Source organism: Scyliorhinus canicula, chromosome 16 (genome assembly GCF_902713615.1).
Source record: "Scyliorhinus canicula chromosome 16, sScyCan1.1, whole genome shotgun sequence".
NCBI lineage: Eukaryota > Metazoa > Chordata > Chondrichthyes > Carcharhiniformes > Scyliorhinidae > Scyliorhinus > Scyliorhinus canicula.
Genome location: NC_052161.1, coordinates 80,397,561 through 80,423,478, shown reverse-complemented (window position 1 = coordinate 80,423,478; position 25,918 = coordinate 80,397,561). Strand labels below are relative to the sequence as shown.

General features: G+C 49.1%; 1 protein-coding gene across 1 annotated transcript in view; it reads left to right on the top strand.

Annotated features, from left to right (window-relative positions):
* The window catches only part of LOC119979320 (hexokinase HKDC1-like), a 148,053-nt gene extending 124,468 nt beyond the window's left edge, over positions 1 to 23,585 (top strand). The window contains exon 10 of the mRNA XM_038821408.1: positions 23,244 to 23,585. Coding sequence (XP_038677336.1) covers positions 23,244 to 23,385 — 142 coding nt within the window. The 3' untranslated portion in view covers positions 23,386 to 23,585. The remainder of the gene's footprint in view (positions 1 to 23,243) is intronic.
* The last annotated feature ends 2,333 nt before the right edge of the window (positions 23,586 to 25,918 follow it).

The window sequence follows — 25,918 nt, the reverse complement described above, 5'->3', positions numbered from 1 at the left end:
AGTCGGGCGGTTTTCGGCTGTGCTCAAATAACTGTTGAAACACACCAGCCAGTGTTTAAATGCAGCTGTTGCATTTGCTGCGTGCGGGCGGAGTCGAAGGCACTCCAGCTTGATACGAAGCTCCATCTTTTAAAACTTGTGCATTAAATTGATGCACCATCAGTTGGACACAAGACGAAGATGTGATCCAAACAAAAGGCTTTAATGCACAAGATGTGTGCCCGGCAGCAGATGTACAGAAGAATGGCCGACTGCCGGGGAACACTGGTTCTTATATCCCGCCTTGTAGGCGGAGCTACCTACCTCTCAGGCTGAGAGGCACATGACTTACTCGGACCAATGGGCAGCGAGTCCTCTGCACCAATAGCAACTCACTTCTGAGGTACCGTTATACCCGTAGTCATACTACCACACCTCCTCCCTAGACGTTGTGAACCGTAACGCTCGCTCGTACGCCACCGACCGCGCGGCGGCCCCCTGGGCAGCGTGGTGCTCGGCCCCTCTCGCCCCCACGGACTTGGACCCCCCCAGGCCTGCACCGCAGGGCGCCCCAAAAAACCCGTGGGGTCCCGCTGCTATTTCTGCGGCCAGGTATAGCACCCCTGTCAGCGCTGCCCGGCCCGTTCCACAACCTGCAAGGGCTGCGGGAAGAAGGGCCACTTTGTGGCTGTTTTCCAAGCTAAGGCGGACGCTGTGGGACCAACCGCGGGACTCTCCCCTCGCTCTCCTCAGGGGCCCCGTGTGGCTCGCGGACCTTGCTGACCCCACCCCCCCACCACCACGTGCGATCCCGGGCACCGCCATTTTACGCCCCCGACGCCATGTGCGACCCCCGGGCGCCACCATCTTGGATCGGCACCGAGGACCCCGCGGGTGACTACTCCCTGCCTGATGATGCGCTGAATATCTGCCACGACTCGCCTCAGTCACACTGGACCAGTCGCGGCCTCGTACCCTCTCCACAGCGACCACGAAGATTCTGCTCAATGGCCACGAGACAAAGTGCCTCCTGGACTCCGGGAGCACAGAGGGTTTTGTCCACCCCGCCACGGTTAACCCGGTTAAGCAAAAATTGCTCTGCCCTCCGGTTCTCACTCGGTACAGATCACAGGGTGCTGCATAGCGAACCTCACGGTCCAGGGGAGGGAGTTTCAAAACTACAAGCTATTCGTCCTCCCTCACCTCTGTGCGGCAGCAGTCCTGGGGTTAGACTTCAAGTGTAACCTCCAGAGCCTAACATTCAAATTCGGCGGCCCTATGCCCCCCCTCACTGTCTGCAGCCTCGCGTCTTTCAAGGTTGATCCCCCGTCCTTGCTTGCAAACCTCACCCCGGATTGCAAACCCGTCGCCACCAGGAGAAGACGGTACAGTGCCCAGGACCGGACCTTCATCAGGTCCGAGGTCCAGCGGTTTCTGAAGGAAGGGGTCATCGAGGCCAGCAACAGTCCCTGGCGAGCACAAGTGCTGGTGGTAAAGACCGGGGAGAAGAATAGGATGATCATAGACTACAGTCAGACCATCAACAGGTTTACGCAGCTAGACTCGTATCCTCTCCCACGTATCTTCGACCTGGTCAACAGGATCGCGCAGTACAAGGTCTTTTCCACGGTGGACCTCAAGTCCGCCTACCATCAGCTCCCCATCCGCACGAGTGACCGCAAGTACACTGCGCTCGAAGCGGACGGGCGGCACTACCACTTTTTAAGGGTTCCCTTCGGTGTCACAAACAGGGTTTCGGCTTCCAACGAGAGATGGACCAAATGGTCGACCAAAACGGTTTACAGGCCACCTTCCCGTATCTCGATAATGTCACCATCTGCGGCCATGATCAGCAGGACCACGACACCAACCTCCTAAAATTCCTCCGATCCGCAAAACTCCTGAACCTGACCTACAATAAGGACAAATGCGTGTTTAGCACCGACCGTCTAACCATCCTCGGCTACGTAGTGCGTAACGGAGTGATAGGCCCCGACCCTGAACGCATTCGCCCCCTGATGGAGCTCCCCCTTCCCCACTCCCCCAAAGCCCTCAAGCGCTGTCTGGGTTTCTTTTCATATTACGCCCAGTGGGTCCCCAATTACGCCGACAAAGCCCGTCCCCTCATCCAATCAGCTACTTTTTCCCTGTCGATGGAGGCCTGCCAGGGCTTTAGCCGCATCAAAGCAAATATTGCAAAGCCCACGATGCGAGCTATCGATGAGTCCCTCCCCTTCCAGGTCGAGAGCGACGCGTCCGATGTGGCTCTGGCGGCCACCCTCAACCAAGCGGGCAGACCCGTGGCCTTCTTCTCCCGCACCCTTCACGCTTCCGAAATCCGCCACTCCTCGGTCGAGAAGGAAGCACAGGCCATAGTAGAAGCTGTGCGACATTGGAGGCACTATCTGGCTGGCAGGAGGTTCACCCTCCTCTCAGACCAACGGTCAGTGGCCTTTATGTTCGACAACGCACAGAGGGGCAAGATAAAGAACAACAAGATCTTGCGGTGGAGGATCGAACTGTCCACCTACAACTACGACATCTTGTATCATCCTGGGAAGCTAAACAAGCCTCCCGATGCCCTGTCCCGCGGCACCTGTGCCAACGCACAAGTGGACCGCCTTCGAACCCTCCATGCGGACCTCTGCCACCCGGGGGTCACCCGCTTCTTTCACTTTATAAAGACCCGCAACCTGCCCTACTCCATCGAGGAGGTCAGGACAGTCACTAGGGACTGCCACTTTCTCTGCCTGTTAGCTTTGACAAAGAGTCATCGGATTCGAAACGTTAGCTCTTTTCTCTCCCTCCAGATGCTGCCAGACCTGCAGAGATTTGCCAGCATTTTCTCTTTCGCAGCATCCGCAATAATTTGCTTTTATTTTTGCCCACGCATCTTTTTGGGCTTGGTCCATGCCAAATGTTATATAGTTTTCTGCCTGGCAAGCAGGGCATCCGTCACCTGTCTGTGGCTGTGGCCTGCGAGATGCCACACAGGTCGCCACTCAAGCCCTGGAAGAATCCCAAGGTGTAAAAGTTCAGGGCTGTGGTGATCTTGATGGCCACCGGGAGCAGGAGTCCTTCTCCTCCAAGTGGTGCCAAGTCTGGCATAGGTGCCACACCATCTCCTAGTGGAGCCTTCTGCGGCACACACTGTCCGTCATCTGCTTGAACGATCAGCGACACTTGTACACTCTGGGCCGTGGTGGGTCTCCCCCTCTGGGTTTCACCCTGGCCTGTTGGGTAGCCGCGCCCTAACAGTTTGAGGATGGGTCCGGCACATGGGCCACAGCCTCGAGCCTCTGTAGACGCTGCTGTTGCTGTCTCCGACACCTGGCCACATGACCTACAGCAGCACGAGGGCTTGTTCTGCAGGGTCCAGAATACCATTCAATATCTGTAAGGAATTGGGACAGGGTGTTCGATTGATAAACAGTGGTGACTCCCAGCCGGGACTATCCGTTCCCCCATTGATCTCCTCCCTCCCCACCTGGAATGCTCGGAATGCCCTGCCCACCACACCTGGTTGCAGCGGTCCCATTATTCCCCTGATCCTGTGCCTCTGATACCAGCACATAATGTTACCTGGACTGGGTGCTGGTCCCCTCCCCATTGCACTCATCCACCCATCGGCCGTGGACATGTCCCCGATGTTGGGGTCCATTCGCTGGATGTTCAGCTCTCGGCTGTTGCGTGTGTGGTGCTGCCTCCCACAGTGTTCAGGCACACTGTCCCGGCATCACGGTCTGATTGGGATGCTGGGAATTAATCCCACATGCCACATGGCCCACCCATGGGAATCCACTTGGGTTTTGTGAAGTGCTCACTTAACTACAATAGCCAGTTCAGCAATAACCTTCAGCCGCACAGCCAGAAGCCTCCGAAGTCAGTGAGGGTTATGGGTGGTCGGAGGGGCAGTCGGACAGAGACAAGGGTTTCCGTCCGGAACTGGTATGCACGATCTAGGGGTTGGCATGGAGGAACCATGTGGGGTTGCCCCCAGCAGACCACCCCTTCTGCCCCCCTCACCCACAACTCTGGTCCCCTCTCATGGAGTCCCACTCCAGCCAATCCCCTCCCCACCCCTGGTTGCCCGCACCCCCTCCAAGAACAGAAATAGCAAGCGCAGGGCCCCGGGGCTCATTGCCTCTGAGTGACGATGGCTACATCTCCTCGGCTCCCCGCAAAAGCCCTTCCACCAGGTTCACATTTTTAACAAGGAGTTCAACTCAGTGCCCAAGTGACCTCTTGCTGGGGGGGTCGCTTATCCATGGGAAGCCATTGGATATGGGGTGGCTCCGATAATTATATGGAAAAGGGCTTAAGTGATTATTAGCAGGATCCCGATTTCGCCTAGGGGAGCAGGCCGGTTGCAAACTGTTTGGAGCCCGACGCGATTCTCGTTTTTGGCCTCTCCTGCAACTCACCGGCCCCATTACGCTCTCACTCGAGTGAAACGAGGCCACAGAATTACGCACAGTGGGCTGGATTGTCCAATTCTGCGGCTATGTCTGCAGGATCCGTCTAGTCTTACGACCAAAAAGTCAACACCGTCCCGCACCGATGCTCCTTCAGGTGGGGGTCTAGCAGCAGCGCCAAGTAAAGTCCACGGCTTTACCTGCCAATATGGATGCAGAATGGCCGGGTCCGTGGCTACACATGCGCAAGGCGGCAGCCATGCTGTACAACATGGCGCCAGCCGTGCACGGACCCGGCCTGCTAAATACTGTTCCCTGTAACCCCCATCGTCATTCCCGGACTACCCCCCACCAGTCCCCCCCAGCCATTGCCAAATACCCCCAATGCCAGCGTAATGGCTCCCCCACCCCCCACCGACTGTGGAGGCACTGGACACAGTCCAAAGCCAGCACACGAGGTCTCCAAAAAGTGGGAGGACACGCGCCCCACGCAATCGAGGACTCAGCCCATCGGGGCGGAGCATCGGGGGAGGGCCTCAGGTGACGTCCATTTGTGAGGGGGCGGAGTATCAGAAAAACGCGATTTCGTCAGCGATTGGAGAATCCGGCCCAATATGTTTTTTGACCCTTTGTCTCTTCTTCATAGCTTAGCTTAGCTTACCATCCGCTTTGTAACATCAGTGTAGGCGACAACGGCCTTGTCGCGTGGACTTGGTCTTGTGGCGAGGCCATTAAATCTCACAAGAGGCCTCTTGCGAGATTTGCGCTGCTCAGAAGGCCTCGCCAGCCTCTCATTAGATCGCACGACATGTCACGATCTGGATCTCGTCCTCGCTGGGTGAGATCCAGATTTATATATTTCAGTGAGCCATTAGGCAGGGGCACTGCCAGTATGCCAGGCTGACAGTGCAAAGGTTCTTGGGTGCCTGGTTTCCCGTGTCTGTGCCAGGGATTGGGCCAGGGGTGCCCTGTCCATGAGAGATGGGGGGGCTCAAGGAACCGATAAGAGGTAAGTTGGGGCTCCAGACGCCGTGGCGATTCAGCGCCGAGAAACACCCTGCTATACATGCCCAAAACGGGACTCTTTTTTTTGGGCATTAAATCACGGCCAGAGATTGTAAATAGCTGTGATTCTTGTGGCAAACACAATTCACAGCCTCCACCATCCCCGGGACACTCACTTTAGTTCAGCACATTAGTGAAGAGGTTCCTGGGACACTACCTGATGCGCACCACACAGTTGACCCTGTGCAGCAGGTGGAGGTAGGAGCACCTGAGGGGGCAAACGGTTGGAGGGTCGGCAGGCCTCAGGGACTAGCTGCATTCCAGACGGGCCCCGGGCGTAGAACATAGAACATTACAGCGCAGTACAGGCCCTTCGGCCCTCGATGTCGGGCCGACCTGTGAAACCACGCTAGCCCATCTACACTATTCCCTTATCATCCATATGTTTATCCAATGACCATTTGAATGCCCTTAGTGTTTGCGAGTCTATTACTGTTGCAGGCAGGGCATTACGCACCCTTACTACTCTCTAAGTAAAGAACCTACCTCCGACATCTGTCCTATATCTATCTCTCCTCAATTTAAAGCTATGTCCCCTCGTGCTAGCCATCACCATCCGAGGAAAAAGGCTCTCACTGTCCACCCTATCTAATCCTCTGATCATCTTGTATGCCTCAATTAAGTCACAGCTTAACCTTCTTCTCTCTAACGAAAATAGCCTCAAGTCCCTCAGCCTTCCCTCATAAGATCCTCCCTCCATACCAGGCAACATCCTGGTAAATCTCCTCTGCACCCTTTCCAATGCTTCCACATCCTTCCTATAATGTGGCGACCAGAACTGCACGCAATACTCCAAATGCGGCCGCACCAGAGCTTTGTACAGCTGCAACATGACCTCATGGCTCCGAAACTCAATCCCTCGACCAATAAAAGCTAACACACCGTACGTCTCCTTAACAACCCTCTCAACCTGGGTGGCAACTTTCAGGGATCTCTGTACATGGACACCGAGATCTCTCTGCTCATCCACAGTACCAAGAATTTTACCATTAGCCCAGTACTCTGTCTTCCTGTTATTCCTTCCAAAATGAATCACCTCATACTTTTCTGCATTAAACTCCATTTGCCAGCTCTGCAGCTTATCTATGTCCCTCTGTAACTTGTAACATCCTTCCGCACTGTCCACAACTCCACCGACTTTAGTGTCATCTGCAAATTTACTCACCCATCCTTCTATGCCCTCCTCCAGGTCATTTATAAAAATGACAAACAGCAGTGGCCTAAAAACAGATCCTTGTGGTACACCACTAGTAACTTGACTCCAGGCTGAACATTTTCCATTAACCACCACCCTTTGTCTTTTTCCAGCTCTCCGATTTGTGATCCAAACTGCGAAATCATCCTGAATCCCATGCCTCCATATTTTCTACAATAGCCTACCGTGGGGAACCTTATCAAACGCTTTACTGAAATCCATATACATCACATCAACTGCTTTACCCTCGTCCACCTGTTTGGTCACCTTCTCAAAGAACTCAATAAGGTTCGTGAGGCACGACCTACCCTTCACAAAACCGTGTTGACTATCTCTAATCAAATTATTCTTTTCCGGATGATTATACATCCTATCTCTTATAAACCTTTCCAAGACTTTGCCCACAACAGAAGTAAGGCTCACTGGTCTATAATTACCGGGGTTGTCTCTATTCCCCTTCTTGAACAAGGGGACAACATTTGCTATCCTCCAGTCTTCTGGCACTATTCCTGTAGACAATGATGACATAAAGATCAAAGCCAAAGGTTCATCAATTTCCTCCCTAGCTTCCCAGAGAATCCTAGGATAAATCGCATCCGGCCCAGGGGACTTATCTATTTTCACACTTTCCAGAATTGCTAACACCTAGAACATAGAACATAGAACATAGAACAGTACAGCACAGAACAGGCCCTTCGGCCCTCAATGTTGTGCCGAGCCATGATCACCCTACTCAAACCCACGTATCCACCCTATACCCGTAACCCAACAACCCCCCCCTTAACCTTACATTTATTAGGACACTACGGGCAATTTAGCATGGCCAATCCACCTAACCCGCACATCTTTGGACTGTGGGAGGAAACCGGAGCACCCGGAGGAAACCCACGCACACAGGGGGAGGACGTGCAGACTCCACACAGACAGTGACCCAGCCGGGAATCGAACCTGGGACCCTGGAGCTGTGAAGCATTTATGCTAACCACCATGCTACCCTGCTGCCCCTCCTTATGAACCTCAAGCCCTTCTAGTCCAGTAGCCTGTATCTCAATAGTCTCCTCAACAACATTGTCTTTTTCCTGTGTGAATACTGACGCAAAATATTCATTTAGCACCTCTTCTATCTCCTCGGACTCCACGCACAACTTCCCACTACTGTCCTTGACTGGCCCTACTCTTACCCTAGTCATTCTTTTATTCCTGACATACCTACAGAAAGCTTTAGGGTTATCCTTGATCCTACCTGCCAAAGACTTCTCATGTCTCCCCCTGGCTCTTCTTAGCTCCCACTTTAGATACTTCCTAGCTAACTTGTAACTCTCGAGCACCCTAACTGAACCTTCACGTCTCATCTTTACATAAGCCCCCTTCTTTCTCTTGACAAGTGTTTCAACTACTTTAGTAAACCACGGTTCCCTCGCTCGACCACTTCTGCCCTGCCTGACAGGTACATACTTATCAAGGACACGCAGTAGCTGTTCCTTAAACAAGTTCCACATTTCCATTGTGCCCATCCCCTGCAGTTTCCCTCCCCATCCGATGCATCCTACGTCTTGCCTCACCGCATCATAATTGCCTTTCCCCTAGATATAACTCTTGCCCTGCGGTGTATAGCTATCCCTTTCCATTGCTAAAGTAAACGTAATCGAATTGTGGTCACTATCACCAAAGTGCTCACCTACCTCCAAATCTAACACCTGTCCTGGTTCATTACCCAGTACCAAATCCAATGTGGCCTCGCCTCTCGTTGGCCTATCTACATACTGTGTCAGGAAACCCTCCTGCACACATTGGACAAAAACGGACCCATCTAAAGTACTCGAACTATAGCGTTTCCAGTCAATATTTGGAAAGTTAAAGTCCCCCACAACAACTACCCTGTTACTTTCGCTCCTATCCAGAATCATCTTTGCAATCCTTTCCTCTACATCTCTGGAACTTTTCGGACGCCTATAGAAAACCCCTAACAGGGTGACCTCTCCTTTCTTGTTTCTAACCTCCGCCCATACTACCTCAGTAGACGAGTCCTCATCAAACGTCCTTTCTGCCACCGTAATACTGTCCTTGACTAACAATGCCACCTCTTTTACCACCTTCCCTGAGCTTACTGAAATATCTAAACCCCGGCACCTGCAACAACCATTCCTGTCCCTGCTCTATCCATGTCTCCGAAATTTCCACAACATCGAAGTCCCAGGTACCAACCCATGCTGCAAGTTTACCCATCTTATTCCGGATGCTCCTGGCTTTGAAGTAGACACACTTTAAACCACCTTTCCGCCTGCCGGTACACTCCTGCAACTTTGAAACCTTACTCATTACCTCACTATTCTCAACCTCCTGTATACTGGAGGTACAATTCAGGTTCCCAATCCCCTGCTGAACTAGTTTAAACCCTCCCGAAGAGCATTATCAAATTTTCCCCTCAGGATATTAGTACCCCTGTGGTCCAGGTGTAGACCATCCTGTTTGTAGAGGTCCCACCTACCCCAGATGAGCCCCAATTATCCAGGAATCTGAAACCCTCCTTCCTGCACCATCCCTGTAGCCACGTGTTCAACTGCTCTTTCTCCCTATTCCTCAGCTCGCTAGCACGTGACACGGGTAACAACCCAGAGATAATAACTCTGTTTGTTCTAGCTCTAATTTTCCACCCTAGCTCCCTGAATTCCTGCCATACATCCCTATCCCTTTTCCTACCTATGTCGTTGGTACCTATGTGGACCATGACTTGGGGCTGCTCCTTAAGGATCCTGAAAACACGATCCGATCTGCTTCTGGAACATACGGTCCCAACAAGAGTGGAGATGTAGTCGCAGAGCCAGGGACGACATGAGGGGTTGGCAGTGAGCATCCAGCACCTACAGGTACAGGTGGAGGAGTCCAACTGCATGCAGGAGCAGGAGGTGGTGCCACCCAGGCCAACACCGCACGGGTAGTGTCCAAGGTGGAGGCATTGGAGGTGATGGTTTTGGCCAAGGGGATCTGGGGCATTCTGTGCAGGTGTTGGCCGAGGCCCAGGAGAGGGTTGCCACCTCACAGACAGCCATGTGCCAGAGCCACCTGAACAGTGTTGCAATGACGCAGTTTTCGAGGTGATGGAGAATCGCGATTTGGCGTCAAAGCGGTGCCTGCTGTGATTTTGACATCGGAATCTATTCTACACCCAATCGGGTTTCTTGTTTTTGGTATCAACTCATGGAGAATTCCGCTCCTTGGCTTTAAATCTGAACATAGGTCTCCGTGTACTGATGCTCGTTAAGAGCCTGGGGCAGTCGGGTGCTTCTAAGCAACAGATAGAGGCTGAGACCAGGGGAGGGGCTGTTAGGTACAGGGTAAAACTCCCTTTCTTTGTTTTAATTTAGAGTACCCAATTATCTTTTCCAATTAAGGGGCAATTTAGCGTTGCCAATCCACCTAACCTGCACATCTTTGGGTTGTGAGGGTGAAACCCACGCAGACGCCGAGAGAATGTGCAAGCTCCACACGTACAGTGACCCAGGCCGGGATTCGAACCTGGGGCGTCGGGGGCGTCGGCAGCACTGCTAACCGCTGTGCCACCGTGCTGCCATGTAATGCTCCATGTCAACTGTCCCCATCTAACACTCCTGGGGAAGGATCAGGGGGATAAAAGCAAATTACTGCGGATACTGGAATCTGAAATCAAAGAGCTTTGACAAAGGGTCATCTGGACTCAAAACATTAGCTCTTTTCTCTCCCTGCAGATGCTGCCAGACCTGCTGAGATTTGCCAGCATTTTCTCTGAGGATCAAAGGGAGCTTTACTCTGTATCTAACCCTGTGTTGTACCTGTCCTGGGAGTGTTTGATGGGGACAATGTAGAGGGAGCTTTACTCTGTATCTAACCCTGTGCTGTACCTGTCCTGGGAGTGTTTGATGGGGACAATGTAGAGGGAGCTTTACTCTGTAACTAACCCCATGCTGTACCTACACTGGGAATGTTGAGGGACCTTTACTCTGTATCTAACTCCGTGCTGTATCTCTCCTGGGAATGTTTGATGGGGACAGTGTCGAGGTAGCTTTACTCTGTATTTAACACCGTGCTGTACCTGTCCTGGGAGTGTTTGATGGGGACAGTGTAGAGGGAGCTTTACTCTGTATCTAACTCCGTGCTATACCTGTCCTGGGAGTGTTTGATGGGGACAGTGTAGAGGGAGCTTTACTCTGTATCTAACTCCGTGCTGTATCTGTCCTGGGAATGTTTGATGGGGACAGTGGGGAGCTTTATTTGATATCTTACTTTCGTGATCACAGTCAAGTCCGAGGCGAGTGGAGAAAGAGAAACTAGTTTTATTACAAAGCAATACTGTGTACAATATGTTTAAGATCCCAGCCAGGTCTGAGTTGTCAGTTCCAAATGTGGCCGACTTTTATATCAAAAGCTATTAGAGTGTTCATGGGATCCCGGCCCATCAGCGAGGGAGCTCGTACTAAATGAAGCTCACAGGGAGACTAATTGCTTCTACCCCATACTCGTGCAAGTTATAATATCCCTCCCCCACAAAGTCCGAAGATATATATGTATGCATATGCTGCCGGTGCCACCTGGTTGCGGTATGTGACCTTGTTTGAAAGCAGAACAGGAATCTGGCCAGCCAAGTGTCTATCAATCTAAAAGTATGCTTTTTCAATCCCCACCCTTTCTGCTCGTCTCTTCAAAGCCAGGTGATACAGGGCCGTACGGGTAGGCTGTATCCCATTTGCCCCGAATTCTTCACTGGTAAAGGGTGTCCCATTGTCCATGACCAACATCTCTGGGGCACCATGCGTGCTGTATGAGACCCTTAATTTTCCAATGGTCACCCTCGAGGTAGCAAGGCGGCACAGTGGTTAGCACTGCTGCCTCACAGCTCCAGGGTCCCAAGTTCAATTCTGGCCTTGGGTCACTGTCCGTATGGATTTTGCACTTTCTCCCCGTGTTCCCGTGGGTTTCCTCCAGTGCTCCGATTTTGTCCCACAGTTAAAAAATGTGCAGGTTAGGTGGATTAGCCATGCTTAATTGCTCCTTAATGTCCAGAAAGGTTAGGTGGGGCTGCTGGGTTACAGGGGTAAGGTTGAGGTGTGGGTTTAAGTAAGGTGTTCTTTCCAAGGTGCAACATCTTCCAAGATGCAGACTCGATGGGCCGCGTGAACTCCTTCTGCACTGTAGAGATTCTATGATCGCTAAAGTCAGCATGTAGCCGCACCCAAGGCCACCCCGGCCACTCCCAAGGGTGAAGCTGTGCGGCGGGAAGAATCTCCTGCTGCTGCTGACAATCCCTGCATCTTTGGCCCACCATTTCAATTACTGCAATCAGGCCTGGCCACCAGACACAGCTGCAGGCGAGCATCTTCAGTTTCGACACCTGTGAATGTCCGTTATGCAGCTGCCACAAGATTCCTGACCCTTGTTTGAGATGGTGACGCGCATCCCCCATAGCAGTATGCCGTCTTCAACACGGAAATCAGATATTCTGGTTGAAAATGCCCAAAATTCACGGGTAGCTTCCGATGCTGGCCACAGTATAGGACTATGTTGCAGACATTGGACAGCACAGGATCTGTCTGCGTCCACTCCCAGATCTGGGATGCCGTAACCGGCAGCGTGTCCATAAAACTTAGCATGGCTCATACTTCATACTCCTGAGGGCAGTGATCAGAATTTAGCATTTAATTTTACAGTAAAAGTCATCTAGCGTCAGGGCCATATAGTTAATTGTAACTTAATCAAACAATAATTCAAGCGTTTATTTTAAATTAATTAATTAGTGCTTAAATGTCACTCAGCAGGGTGCAGTGCTCCAACTGTGAGATGTGGCAGATCTGTGACGCTTCCAGTGTTCCGGTTGACTACATCTGCAGCAAGTGTAACCAATGGCAGCTCCTCACAGACAGCGTGGTTCGTTTGGAGCAGCAATTGGATGCACTTAGGAGCATGCAGGTGGCGAAAAGATAGATAGGAGTTACAGAGATATGGTCACACCCAAGGTGCAGGCAGACAGGTGGCTGACCACCAGAAGGGGCAGGAATCCTCTGTGGTTGTCCCCCTCTCGAACAGGTATCCCCCTTTGGATACTGTTGCGGGGGAATAACCTATCAGGGGAAAACAGCAGCAGCCAGAGCAGTGTTGCCACGGCTGGCTGTGATGTTCAGCAGGGAGGGTCAAAGCGCAGAAGGGCAATAGTCATAGGAGACTCTATAGTCAGGGTCACAGATAGATACTTCTGTGGATGTGAAAGAGACTCCAGGATGGTATGTTGCCTCCCTGGTACCAGGGTCTCAGAACAGGTAGCGGGCGTCCTGAAAGGGGAGGGCAAACAGGCAGAGGTTGTTGCACATATTGGGACTAACGACATAGGCAGGAAGGGGCATGAGGTCCTACAGCAGGAATTCAGGGAGCTAGGCAGAAGGTTAAAAGACAGGACCTGTAGGGTTGTAATCTTGGGATTACTCCCTTTGCCACGTGCCAGTGAGGCTAGAAATAGGAAGATAGAGCAGCTAAACCTGTGGCTAAACAGCTGGTATAGGAGGGAGGGTTTCCATTATCTGGACTACTGGGAGCTCTTCCGGGGCAGATGTGACCTGTATAAGAAGGACGGGTTGCATCTAAACTGGAGAGGCATAAATAGCCTGGCTGCGAGATTTGCTAGTGTCACACGGGAGGGTTTAAACTAGTATGGCAGGGGGGTGGGCACCGGAGCAATAGGTCAGAAGGTGAAAGCATTGAGGGAGAACCAGGGAATAGGGCCAGTATGGCTCTGAGGAAGAGCAGACAGGGAGATGTTGCTGAAAACAGCAGGACCGGTGGCCTGAAATGCATGAAATGAAAATCGCTTATTGTCACGAGTAGACTTCAACGAAGTTACTGTGAAAAGCCCCTAGTTGCCACATTACGGCACCTGCCATATGTTTTAATGCAAGAAGTATTACGGTAAGGCAGATGAACCTAGAGCTTGGATTAGTACTTGGAACTATGATGTTGTTGCCATTACAGAGACCTGGTTGAAGGAAGGACAGGATTGGCAGCTAAACGTTCCAGGATTTAGATGTTTCAGGCAGGATAGAGGGGGATGTAAAAAGGGTGGCGGACTTGCGCTACTGGTTATGGAGAATATCACAGCTGTACCAGGGGAGGACACCTCAGAGGGCAGTGAGGCTACATGAGTCGAGATCAGGAATAAGAAGGGTGCAGTCACAATGTTGGGGGTTTACTACAGGCCTCCCAACAGCCAGCGGGAGATAGAGGAGCAGATAGGTAGACAGATTTTGGAAAGGAGTAAAAGCAACAGGGTTGTTATGATGGGAGACTTCAACTTTCCCAATATTGACTGGGTCTCACTTAGTGCTTGGATGGGGCAGAGTTTGTAAGGAGCATCCAGGAACGCTTCTTAAAACAATATGTAGATAGTCCAACTCAGGAAGGGACCTGGTATTGGGAATGAGCCCGACCAGGTGGTAGAAGTTTCAGTCGGGGAGCATTTCGGGAACAGTGACCACAATTGAGTAAGTTTTAAAGTGCTGGTGGACAAGGATAAGAGTGGTCCTAGGGTCAATGTGCTAAATGCCTCAATGACTACCGCCCGGTCGCCCTAACATCAGTTGTAATTCATAGATTCATAGAATTTACAGTACAGAAGGAGGCCATTTGGCGCATCGAGTCTGCACCCTACCAGGCCCACATCTCCACCCATAACCCAGTAACCCCACCGAACACTAATCATTTCCCTGGCCTACACTCATCCCTAGAGCATCTCGAAAACAAGGATTCCTACATCAGACTCCTATTTATTGACGACAGCTCCGCCTTCAACACCATAATCCCAGCCAAGCTCATGTCAAAGCTGCAAAACCTAGGACTTGGCTCTCCACTCTGCAACTGGATCCTCGATTTTCTGACCAACAGACCACAATCAGTAAGAATGAACACCAACACCTCCTCCACAATAGTCCTCAGTACTGGTGCCCCGCAAGGCTGCGTACTTAGCCCCCTACTCTACTCCCTGTACACACACGACTGTGTGGCAAAACTTGGTTCCAACTCCAGCTACAAGTTTGCTGACGATACGACCATAGTGGGCTGGATCTCGAATAATGACGACTCAGAATACAGGACAGAGATAGAGAGCCTAGTGGAGTGGTGTAACGACAATAATCTCTCCCTCAATGCCGGCAAAACTAAAGAGCTGGTCATTGACTTCAGGAAGCAAAGTACCGTGCACAACCCTGTCAGCATCAACGGGGCCGAGGTGGAGATGGTTAGCAGTTTCAAATTCCTAGGGGTGCACAGCACCAAAAATCTGTCCTGGTCCACTCACGTCGACGCTATCACCAAGAAAGCACAACAGCGCCTATACTTCCTCAGGAAACTAAGGAAATTCGGCATGTCCACATTAACCCTTACCAACTTTTACAGATGCACCATAGAAAGCATCCTATCGGGCTGCATCACAGCCTGGTATGGCAACTGCTCGGCCCAGGACCGCAAGGAACTTCAGAGAGTCGTGAGAGAGCTTCCTGAAGTCATCCGCGATGCTGAGGAGCTCGTGGATGGCACGTTCAGTGAATTGGTCACACCGCAGATTAGGATTGGTGAGGGAGACAGGGAATGGGTGACTAAAAGGCAGAGAAAGAGCAGGAAGGCAGTGCAGGTGTCCCCTGCGGTCATCCCCCTCCAAAACAGGTATACCGTTTTGGATACTGTTGGGGGAGATGACTCACTAGGGGAATGCAGTAGTAGCCAGGCTCATGGCACCGTGGCTGGCTCTGCTGCACAGAAGGGCTGGAAAAAGACTGGCAAGGCTATAGTCATAGGGGATCCAATCATAAGGGGAGTAGACAGGCGTTTCTGTGGTCGAAAACGAGACTCCCGAATGGTATGTTGCCTCCCGGGTGCACGGGTCAGGGATGTCTCAGATCGGCTGCAGGACATACTGAAGGGGGAGGGTGAACAGCCAGTTGTCGTGGTGCATATACGCACCAACGATATAGGTAAAAAATGGGATGAGGTCCTACAATCAGAATTTAGGGAGTTAGGAGATAAGTTAAAAAGTAGGACCTCAAAGGTAGTAATCTCAGGATTGCTACCAGTGCCACGAAACAGTCAGAGTAGAAATTTAAGAATAGTCAGAATGAAATGAAAATTGCTTATTGTAGGCTTCAATGAAGTTACTGTGAAAAGTCCCTAGTCACCACATTCCAGCGCCTGTCCGGGGAGGCTGGTACGGGAATCGAACCGTGCTGCTGGCCTGCTTGGTCTGCTTTAAAAGCCAGCGATTTAGCTGAGTGAGCTAAACCAGCCCTGGATACGTGGCTTGAGAGATGGTGCAGAAGGGAGGTGTTCAGATTTTTGGGACATTGGAACCGGTTCTGGGGGTGGTGGGACCATTACAAATCGGATGGTCTACACCTGGGCAGGACTGGAACCAATGTCCTAGGGGCTGCTTTTGCTAACACTGTTGGGGAGGTTTTAAACTAATGTGGCAGGGGGATGGGAACCAGATTAGGAAGTTAGAGGTCAGTAAAGAAGCAGCAACTAAAGCCAGTAAGGTACTGGATAGTAAACTCAATGTGACTAAGGGGAAGAGTCGACAGGGAAGAAATGATGAACGCAAAGGGACAGGTGGTCTGAGGTGCATTTGTTTTAATGCGAGAAGTGTAGCAGGTAAGGCAGATGAATTTAGGGCTTGGATTAGTAAGAGGGAATATAAGAACATAAGAACTAGGAGCAGGAGTAGGCCATCTGGCCCCTCGAGCCTGCTCCGCCATTCAATTAGATCATGGCTGATCTTTTGTGGACTCAGCTCCACTTTCCGGCCCGAACAGTGATGTTATTGGTATTACTGAGACTTGGTTGAGGGATGGGCAAGACTGGCAAGTAATTATCCCAGGGTATAGATGCTTCAGGAGGGATAGAGAGGGAGGTAAAAGGGATGGAGGAGTTGCATTACTGGTCAGAGATGATATCACAGCTGTGATTAAGGATGGCACGATGGAGGAATCGAGCACTGAGGCAATATGGATAGAGCTAAGAAACAGGAAGGGTGCAGTAACATTGTTGGGACTTTACTATAGGCCTCCCAAAAGCAAAAGCAAGCTTGAAGTAGAGGTACAAATATGTAGACAGATTATAGAACCATGTAGGAGCAATAGGGTGGTTGTGATGGGAGATTTTAACTTCCCCAACATTGAATAGGACTCATGTAGTGTTGGAGGCGTAGCTGGAGCAGAATTTGTAAGGAGCATCCAGGAGAGTTTTTTAGAGCAGTATGTAAATAGTCCAACTCGGGAAGGGGGTATTGGGGAATGATCCCGGCCAGGTGGTTGACGTTTCAGTCAGCGATTACTTTGGGAATAGCAATCACAATTCCATAAGTTTTAGAATACTCATGGACAAAGACGAGAGTGGTCCTAAAGGAAGAGTGCTAAATTGGGGAAAGGCTCACGATAACAAAATTCGGCAGGAGCTCGGGAATGTTGATTGGGAGCAGCTGTTTAAGGGTAAATCCACATTTCAAATGTGGGAGTTTTTAAGGAAAGGTTGATTAGAGTGCAGGACAGACATGTTCCTGTGAAAATGAGAGATAGAATTGGCAAGATTAGGGAACCATGGATGACGGGTGGAATTATGAGACTAGCTAACATGAAAAAGGAAGCATACATAGGGTCGAGGCGACTCAAAACTGATGAAGTTTTGGAGGAATATCGGGAAAGTAGACAAATCTCAAACGTGCAATAAAGAGGGCTAAAAGGGGTCATGAAATATCTTTGGCTAACAGGGTTAAGGAAAATCCCAAAGCCTTTTATTCGTATATAAGGAGCAAGAGGGTAACTAGAGAAAGGATTGGCCCACTCAAAGACAAAAGAGGGAATTTATGTGTGGAGTCAGAGGAAATGAGTGAGATTCTTAATGAGTACTTTGCATCGGTATTCACCAAGGAGAGGGACATGATGGATGTTGAGGCTAGGGATGGATGTTTAAATATTCTAGGTCATGTCGGCGTAAGGAAGGAGGAGGTTTTGGGTATTCTAAAAGGCATTAAGGTGGACAAGTCCCCAGGACCGGATCGGAACTATCCCAGGTTACTGAGGGAAGCGAGGGACGAAATAGCTGGGACCTTAACAGATACCTTTGCAGCATCCTTGAGCATGGGTGAGGTACCGGAGGACTGGAGAATTGCTAATGTTGTCCCTTTGTTTAAGAAGGGTAGCAGGGATAATCCAGGGAATTATAGACCAGTGAGCTTAACGTCAGTGGTAGGCAAACTGTTGGAGAAGATACTGAGGGATAGGATCTATTCACATTTGGAAGAAAATAGACTTATCAGTGATAGGCAACATGGTTATGTGCAGGGAAGGTCATGTCTTACAAACCTAATAGAATTCTTTGAGGAAGTGAGAAAGTTAATTGATGAGGGAAGGGCTGTAGATGTCATATACATGGACTTCAGTAAAGCATTTAATAAGGTTTCCCATGGCAGGTTGATGGAAAAAGTGAAGTCGTATGGGGTTTAGGGTGTACTAGCTAGATGGATAAAGAACTGGCTGGGCAACAGGAGACAGAGAGTAGTGGTGGAAGGGAGTGTCGCAAAATGGAGAAGGGTGACTAGTGGTGTTCCACAGGGATCCGTGCTCGGACTACTGTTGTTTGTGATATACATAAATGATCTGGACGAAGGTATAAGTGGTCTGATGAGCAAGTTTGCAGATGATACTAAGATTGGTGGAGTTGCAGATAGTGAGGAGGACTGTCAGAGAATACAGCAAAATATAGATAGATTGGAGAGTTGGGCAGAGGAATGGCAGATGGAGTTCAATCCAGGCAAATGCGAGGCGATGCATTTTGGAAGATCCAACTCAAGAGCAGACTATATGGTCAATGGAAGAGTCCTGGGGAAATTTGATGTACAGAGAGATCTGGGAGTTCAGGTCCATTGTACCCTGAAGGTGGCAACGCAGGTCAATAGAGTGGTCAAGAAGGCATACAGTATGCTTGCTTTCAACAACGGGGTATTGAATACAAGAGTCGGCAGGTCATGTTACAGTTGTATCGGACTTTGGTTAGGCCACATTTGGAATACTGCGTGCAGTTCTGGTCGCCACATTACCAGAAGGATGTGGATGCTTTAGAGAGGGTGCAGAGGAGGTTCACCAGGATGTTGCCTGGTATGGAGGGTGCTAGCTACGAAGAAAGGTTGAGTAGATTAGGATTGTTTTCATTGGAAAGACGGAGGTTGAGGGGAGACCTGATTGAGGTCTACAATATTATGATTGGTATGGACAGGGTGGATAGCAACAAGCTTTTTCCAAGAGTGGGGGTGTCAATTATAAGGGGTCACGATTTCAAGGTGAGAGGGGGAATGTTTAAGGGAGATGCGCCTGGAAAGTTGTTTACGCAGAGGGTGGTCGGTGCCTGGAATGCTTTACCAGTGGAGGTGGTAGAGGCGGGCACGATAGCATCATTTAAGAGGCATCTGGACAGATATATGAACGGGTGGGGAACAGAGAGAAGTAGAGCTTGGAAAATAGGCAACAGATTTAGATAAAGGATCTGGATCGGCGCAGGCTGGGAGGGCCGAAGGGCCTGTTCCTGTGCTGTAATTTTCTTTGTTGTTTGTTCTTTGTTCTTTCAATACTCTTGAGGGTTCTACCATTCTACCCCTTTTAGCCCTCTTTATTGCGCGTTTGAGATTCGTCCTACTTTCCCAATATTCCTCCATAGCTTCATCAGTTTTGTGTTGCCTCCATCCTATGTATGCATCCTTTTTCATCTTAGCTAGTCTCACAATTTCACCCATCATCCATGGTTCCCTAATCTTGCCATTTCTATCTTTGATTTTCACAGGAACATGTCTGTCTTGCACTCTAATGAACCTTTCCTTAAAAGACTCCCACATTTCAAATGTGGGTTTACCGTTAAACAGCTGCTCCCAATCCACATTCCCTAGCTCCTGCCGAATTTTGTTATACTCTGCCTTTCCCCAATTTAGTACTCTTCCTTTCGGACCACTCTTGTCCTTGTCCATGAGTATTTTATAACTTACAGAATTGTGATCACTATTCCCAAAGTAATCACCGACTGAAACATCAACCACCTGGCCGGGATCATTCCCCAATACCAGGTCCAGTATGGCCCCTTCCTGAGTTGGACTATTTACATACTGCTCTAAAAAGCTCTCCTGGATGCTCCTTACAAACTCTGCTCCATCTACGCCTCCAACACTACACAAATTCCATTCAATGTTGGGGAAGTTAAAATCTCCCATCACAACCACCCTATTGCTCCTACATTGTTCTATAATCTGTCTACATATTTGTACCTCTACTTCATGCTCGCTTTTGGGAGGCCTGTAGTAAAGTACCAACAATGTTACTGCACCCTTCCTATTTCTCAGCTCCACCCAGATTGCCTGTGACCAAATCCTCCATCGTGCCCTCCTTAATCACAGCTGTGATATCATCTCTGACCAGTAATGCAACTCCTCCACCCCTTCTACCTCCCTCTCCTGAAGCATCTATACCCTGGGATATTCAGTTGCCAGTCCTGCCCTTCCCTCAACCAAGTCTCAGTAATACCAATAACATCATATTCCCAGGTACTGATCCAAGCCCTAAGTTCTTCTGCCTTACCTGCTACACTTCTCGCATTAAAACAAATGCACCTCAGACCACCTGTCCCTTTGCGTTCATCATCACTTCCCTGTCTACTCTTCCCCTTAGTCATATTGAGTTTATTGTCTCGTACCTTACTGGCTTTAGGTGCTGCTTCTTTACTGACCTCTAACTTCCTAATCTGGTTCCCATCCCCCTGCCACATTAGTTTAAACCCTCCCCAACAGTGTTAGCAAAAGCACCCCCTAGGACATTGGTTCCAATCCTGCCCAGGTGTAGACCATACGGTTTGTAATGGTCCCACTGCCACCAGAACCAGTTCCAATGTCCCAAAAATCTGATCCCCTCCCTTCTGCACCATCTCTCAAGCCACGTATTAATTCTAACTATTCTTGAATTTCTACTCTGACTGTCCCGTGGCACTGGTAGCAATCCTGAGATTACTACCTTTGAGGTCCTACTCTTTAACTCATTTCCTAACTCCCTAAATTCTGATTGTAGGACCTCATCCCTTTTTTTTACCTATATCGTTGGTGCCAATATGCACCACGACAACTGGCTGTTCACCCTCCCCCTTCAGTATGTCCTGCAGCCGATCGGAGACATCCCTGACCCGAGCACCCGGGAGGCAACATACCATTCGGGAGTCTAGTTTTCGACCACAGAAACGCCTGTCTACTCCCCTTACAATTGAATCCCCTATGACTGTAGCCCTGCCAGTCTTTTTCCACCCTTCTGTGCAGCAGGGCCAGCCACGGTGCCATGAGCCTGGCTTCTACTGCCTTCCCCTGGTGAGTCATCTCCCCCAACAGTATCCAAAACGGTATACCTGAAAGTCAGAGAGATCTAGGTGTACAGGACCACAGGTCACTAAAAGGGGCAACACAGGTGGAGAAGGTAATCAAGAAGGCATACGGCATGATTGCCTTCATTGGCCAGGGCATTGAGTATAAGAATTGGCAAGTCATGTTGCAGCTGTATAGAACATTAGTTAGGCCACACTTGGAGTATAGTGTTCAATTCTGGTCGCCACACTACCAGAAGGATGTGGAGGCTATAGTGAGGGTGCAGAAGAGATTTACCAGGATGTTGTCTGGTATGGAGGGCATTAGCTATGAGGAGCGGTTGAATAAACTCCATTTGTTCCACTGGAACGATGGAGGTTGATGTGTGACCTGATAGAGGTTTACAAAATTATGAGGGGCATGGACAGAGTGGATAGTCAGAGGCTTTTCCCCAGGGTAGAGGGGTCAATTACTAGGGGGCATAGGTTTAAGGTGCGAGAGGCAAGGTATAGAGTAGATGTAGATTAGGGTAGCAGGGTAGCATGGTGGTTAGCATAAATGCTTCACAGCTCCAGGGTCCCAGGTTCGATTCCCGGCTGGGTCACTGTCTGTGTGGAGTCTGCACGTCCTCCCCCTGTGTGCGTGGGTTTCCTCCGGGTGCTCCGGTTTCCTCCCACAGTCCAAAGATGTGCGGGTTAGGTGGATTGGCCATGCTAAATTGCCCGTAGTGTCCTAATAAAAGTAAGGGGGGGGGGGGTTGTTGGGTTATGGGTATAGTGTGGATACGTGGGTTTGAGTAGGGTGATCATGGCTCGGCACAACATTGAGGGCCGAAGGGCCTGTTCTGTGCTGTACTGTTCTATGTACGAGGCAAGTTTTTTTACACAGAGGGTAATGGGTGCCTGGAACTCGCTGCCGGAGGAGGTGGTGGAAGCAGGGACGATAGTGACATTTAAGGGGCATCTTGACAAATACATGAATAGGATGGGAATAGAGAGATACGGACCCAGGAAATGTAGAAGATTGTAGTTTAGTCGGGCAGCGTGGTCGGCACAGGCTTGGAGGGCCGAAGGGCCTTTCTCTGTGCTGTACTTTTCTTTGTTCTTTGTTCATTTCATGTACTTAATGGTCTGTTGAGCTGCTCACAGAAAAATACTTTTCACTGTACCTCGGTACACATGACAATAAACAAATCCAATCCAATCCAATCCATCTTCCGAATAACAGCATTGTGGGGAAAAACATGCCAACCGTAGTCTTGTAGTAGAAAGGAGGTTGTTCATCCTGAGGTCAACCGTGTCAACTGTAGCTCCACTTTTATTCTCGTCACCAGTTTAGTGACCACAGTTGAGTCTGAGGTGAGTGGATGAAGAGAAACTAATTTTATTACAAAGTAGTAATATGTTCAATACTTTTCCGATCCCAGCCGAGTTTGAGGTGTTGGTTCGAAACCTGGCTGACCTTTATATTATAGGTTGTCCATGGGCTCCTCGGCCTTCAGTAGGCTCACAGGGAGACTAATTGCTTCTACACCTTAGCTCTCGTGCGGTTTATTACACTCACCGGTGCTGTACTTGCTCCAACGTTTGATATGAACAGTGAAGAGGCGATAATTACCCGATAATTAACATGGGTCTCCTTGGGCTGGTTTCTCAATGGTCTTATTGATCAGACAGCCAGAGACCAAAAGACCATAAGACAAAGGAGCAGAATTAGCCCCTCGACCTACCGAGTCTGCTCCGCCATTCAATTATGGCTTATATTTTTCTCATCCCCCTTCTCCTGCCTTCTTCCCATAACCCCTGAAGGTGTGTGCTCATTCATAATGATCACGAATAACATTTTGTTCGTACAAATTTGAAATGGTTGAAACTTGAGAATAGGATTTTGTTAACTGATTTGTGATTCAAGTAAAAAGCATTGAGGTATTTCATTGTTTAGTGAGCTAATTGGAGAAATAGTCCATTCTTGCATTGATTTTTATGTGACTTGGTACTGCACAAAAACAGTGGTAGTATTAATTTAACAGAGTTTTGCAGAGAACAGAAATTGGAAGTCTCCTATACTACATTGGTTCAGGAAATCTGGTAATGCTGAATTTATTCAAATAATTCAAAGAATTTCAAATGCTCCTCCCACCTTGCCTTTTCAGACAACATGTTACATTTTCCTCACAATTTCACATCTCTCTTTTCAGTTTTTCTAAAATCTTGCAAGACACAGTGAGTGACCTGGCTCCAGAGTGTAACGTGATGTTTGTGCTTTCTGAGGACGGCAGTGGGAAAGGTGCAGCCATCATTGCAGCAACAGCAAAAACATCCAAGAATGCTCACCAATAAAAATATAAAACCATATTCACTTATTACACATTACAGAGACTGGTTGTGTTATTCTATTATTAGCTGCTCAATTCTGTACAGCTAATCTTTTAATAGTTCCAATCTGAATAATAAAATGTGTTTATGATATAATTTTGAAACTCTTCACCTACCTTTGGAGGTTTTTCCAACATGCCACATGAGGGAAATGGCCAAACAACATTTCACAAATAATAAATTTTATTTTGAAAATTAACATTCACTGTTTTATTGATAGTATTTGTGAGTGACAGAAAGTGAAACTTGAATACTCTTGAAACTAGTTCCTAACTCATGGTATTCCAGCCAGAATTGAGTGATGAAAGAGAAAAGTGTAATTCCACAAAGCAGTTTTAATTGAGGTTCCAAATGGATCAGTAGGAAATCTGCCTGGGTATGTTTCAGATCAGTGACAATTCTGAGGTTTCTGCAAACGCTACTGTCATTAAAAGGATGACATTACTACAGATGTTAACGATGATCTATGTTTTGTTTCAAAATGAAGTTGGGCAAATGGAAAAATAAACCTTTATTTTAGGGGTTATGCTGCAACTGTACATGACCTTGCTGAGACCACATTTGGAATATTGTGTGCAGTTCTGGTCACCTCACTATAGGAAGGATGTGGAAGCATTGGAAAGGGTGCAAAGGAGATTTACCAGGATGCTGCCTGGTATGGAGGATAGGGCTTTTCTTTTTGGAGTGGAGGAGGATGAGAGGCGACCTAATATATGATGAGGGGGATAGATAGAGTGGACGTTCAGAGACTTTTTCCTCGGGTGGATGTAGCTGTTAGAAGGGGGCATAACTATAAGGTTCAGGGTGGGAGATATAGGAGGGATGTCCGAGGTAGGTTCTTTACTCAGAGAGTGGTTAGGGTGTGGAATGGACTGCCTGCTGTGATAGTGGAGTTGGACACTTTAGGAACTTTCAAGCGGTTATTGGATAGACACATGGAGCACACCAGAATGACCGGGAGTGGGATAACTTGATAAAAGCAAATTACTGCGGATGCTGGAATCTGAAACGAAAGGGAAAATGCTGGAAAATCTCAGCAAGTCTGGCAGCATCTGTAGGGAGAGAAAAGAGCTAACGTTTCGAGTCCGATGACTCTTTGTCAAAGCTTGATCTTGGTTTCGGACAAGGCTCAGCACAACATCAAAGGCCGAAGGGCCTGTTCTGTGCTGTACTGTTCTATGTTATAAATAGAACATTCTTTGAAATAGATTTGAATATATTTATTTGTTGTGACAGTATATGTTTAAAACCCAATATTTTGTGAATACTTCCCTCCTCAATTAACTTTGTTGATTCTTATTTCCGAATTTACTTGAATACATTGTCCAATTGATCATTCTTCATCTGTCACCCGAGACACTGGGGGCTGGATTCTCCGGTCGCCAACAGCAAAATTGCGTTTGGCGATCAGCTGGAGAATCCAATTGTCCGACCAAATTGGGGGCGGTGCTGCTTTCGCGATGTTCTGCCCCCTCCAAAGCAATGTACTCTAGTACGCCACGCCATGTATCGACTGCCTCAGGACATTGCCTCAGGTCAGAACCCGATGCTCCGCCCCTGACCGGCCGAGTTCCCGACGCTGTGGGTCACTCATGGTCTCACCCATCGGGAACTCTGCGTGGCGGCTGCGGACTCAGTCCAGTGCCGCCAGTCAGGGGAGGGCAGGGGGGACTGTATTAGGGGCTGGGGCACTGTGAGGGGTGCACGAGCCAGTCTGTTTCGCGGGATGGGTCCACGAGCGGCCTCTGCCATGCAGCATGCGCGGCCATGTACCTGGCAATTCTCTAGGGCATATTGGCTGCTAGAGCTGGATGTTCTACACTGCCAGCATGCTAGCCCCCAGCAAAACGGGGAACCGAAGGTCGTTTTGACCCATTTTTTCCGTTCCCACGCCAGCGTGGGGCCATATCCCCAGCATCGGAGAATCCAGCCCTGGGATTTTAATGACCACTCAGCTACTGACACAATGGCTATAGACAGTTCAGCTATTGACAGAACAATTATTGACAGTACAACTATTGACAGTACAACTATTGACAGTACAACTATTGACAGTGCAGCTATTGACAGTGCAGCTATTGACAGTGCAGCTATTGACAGTGCAGCTATTGACAGTGCAGCTATTGACAGTGCAGCTATTGACAGTGCAGCTATTGACAGTGCAGCTATTGACAGTGCAGCTATTGACAGTGCAGCTATTGACAGTGCAGCTATTGACAGTACAAGTATTGACCTCACAGCTATTGATATTACAGGCTATTGACAGGAAAGCTATTGACATTACAACTATTGATGTTACAGCTATTGACATTGCAGCTACTGATATTACAGTGATTGACATTTTGCTATTGACAGTACAGCTTTTGCACTACAACTATTGTCAGTACAACTATTGACATTACATAGAACATAGAACAGCACAGAACATGGACTGACATGGTACATGTTTTAAACCCAATATTTTGTGAATACTTCCCTCCTCAATTAACTTTGTTGA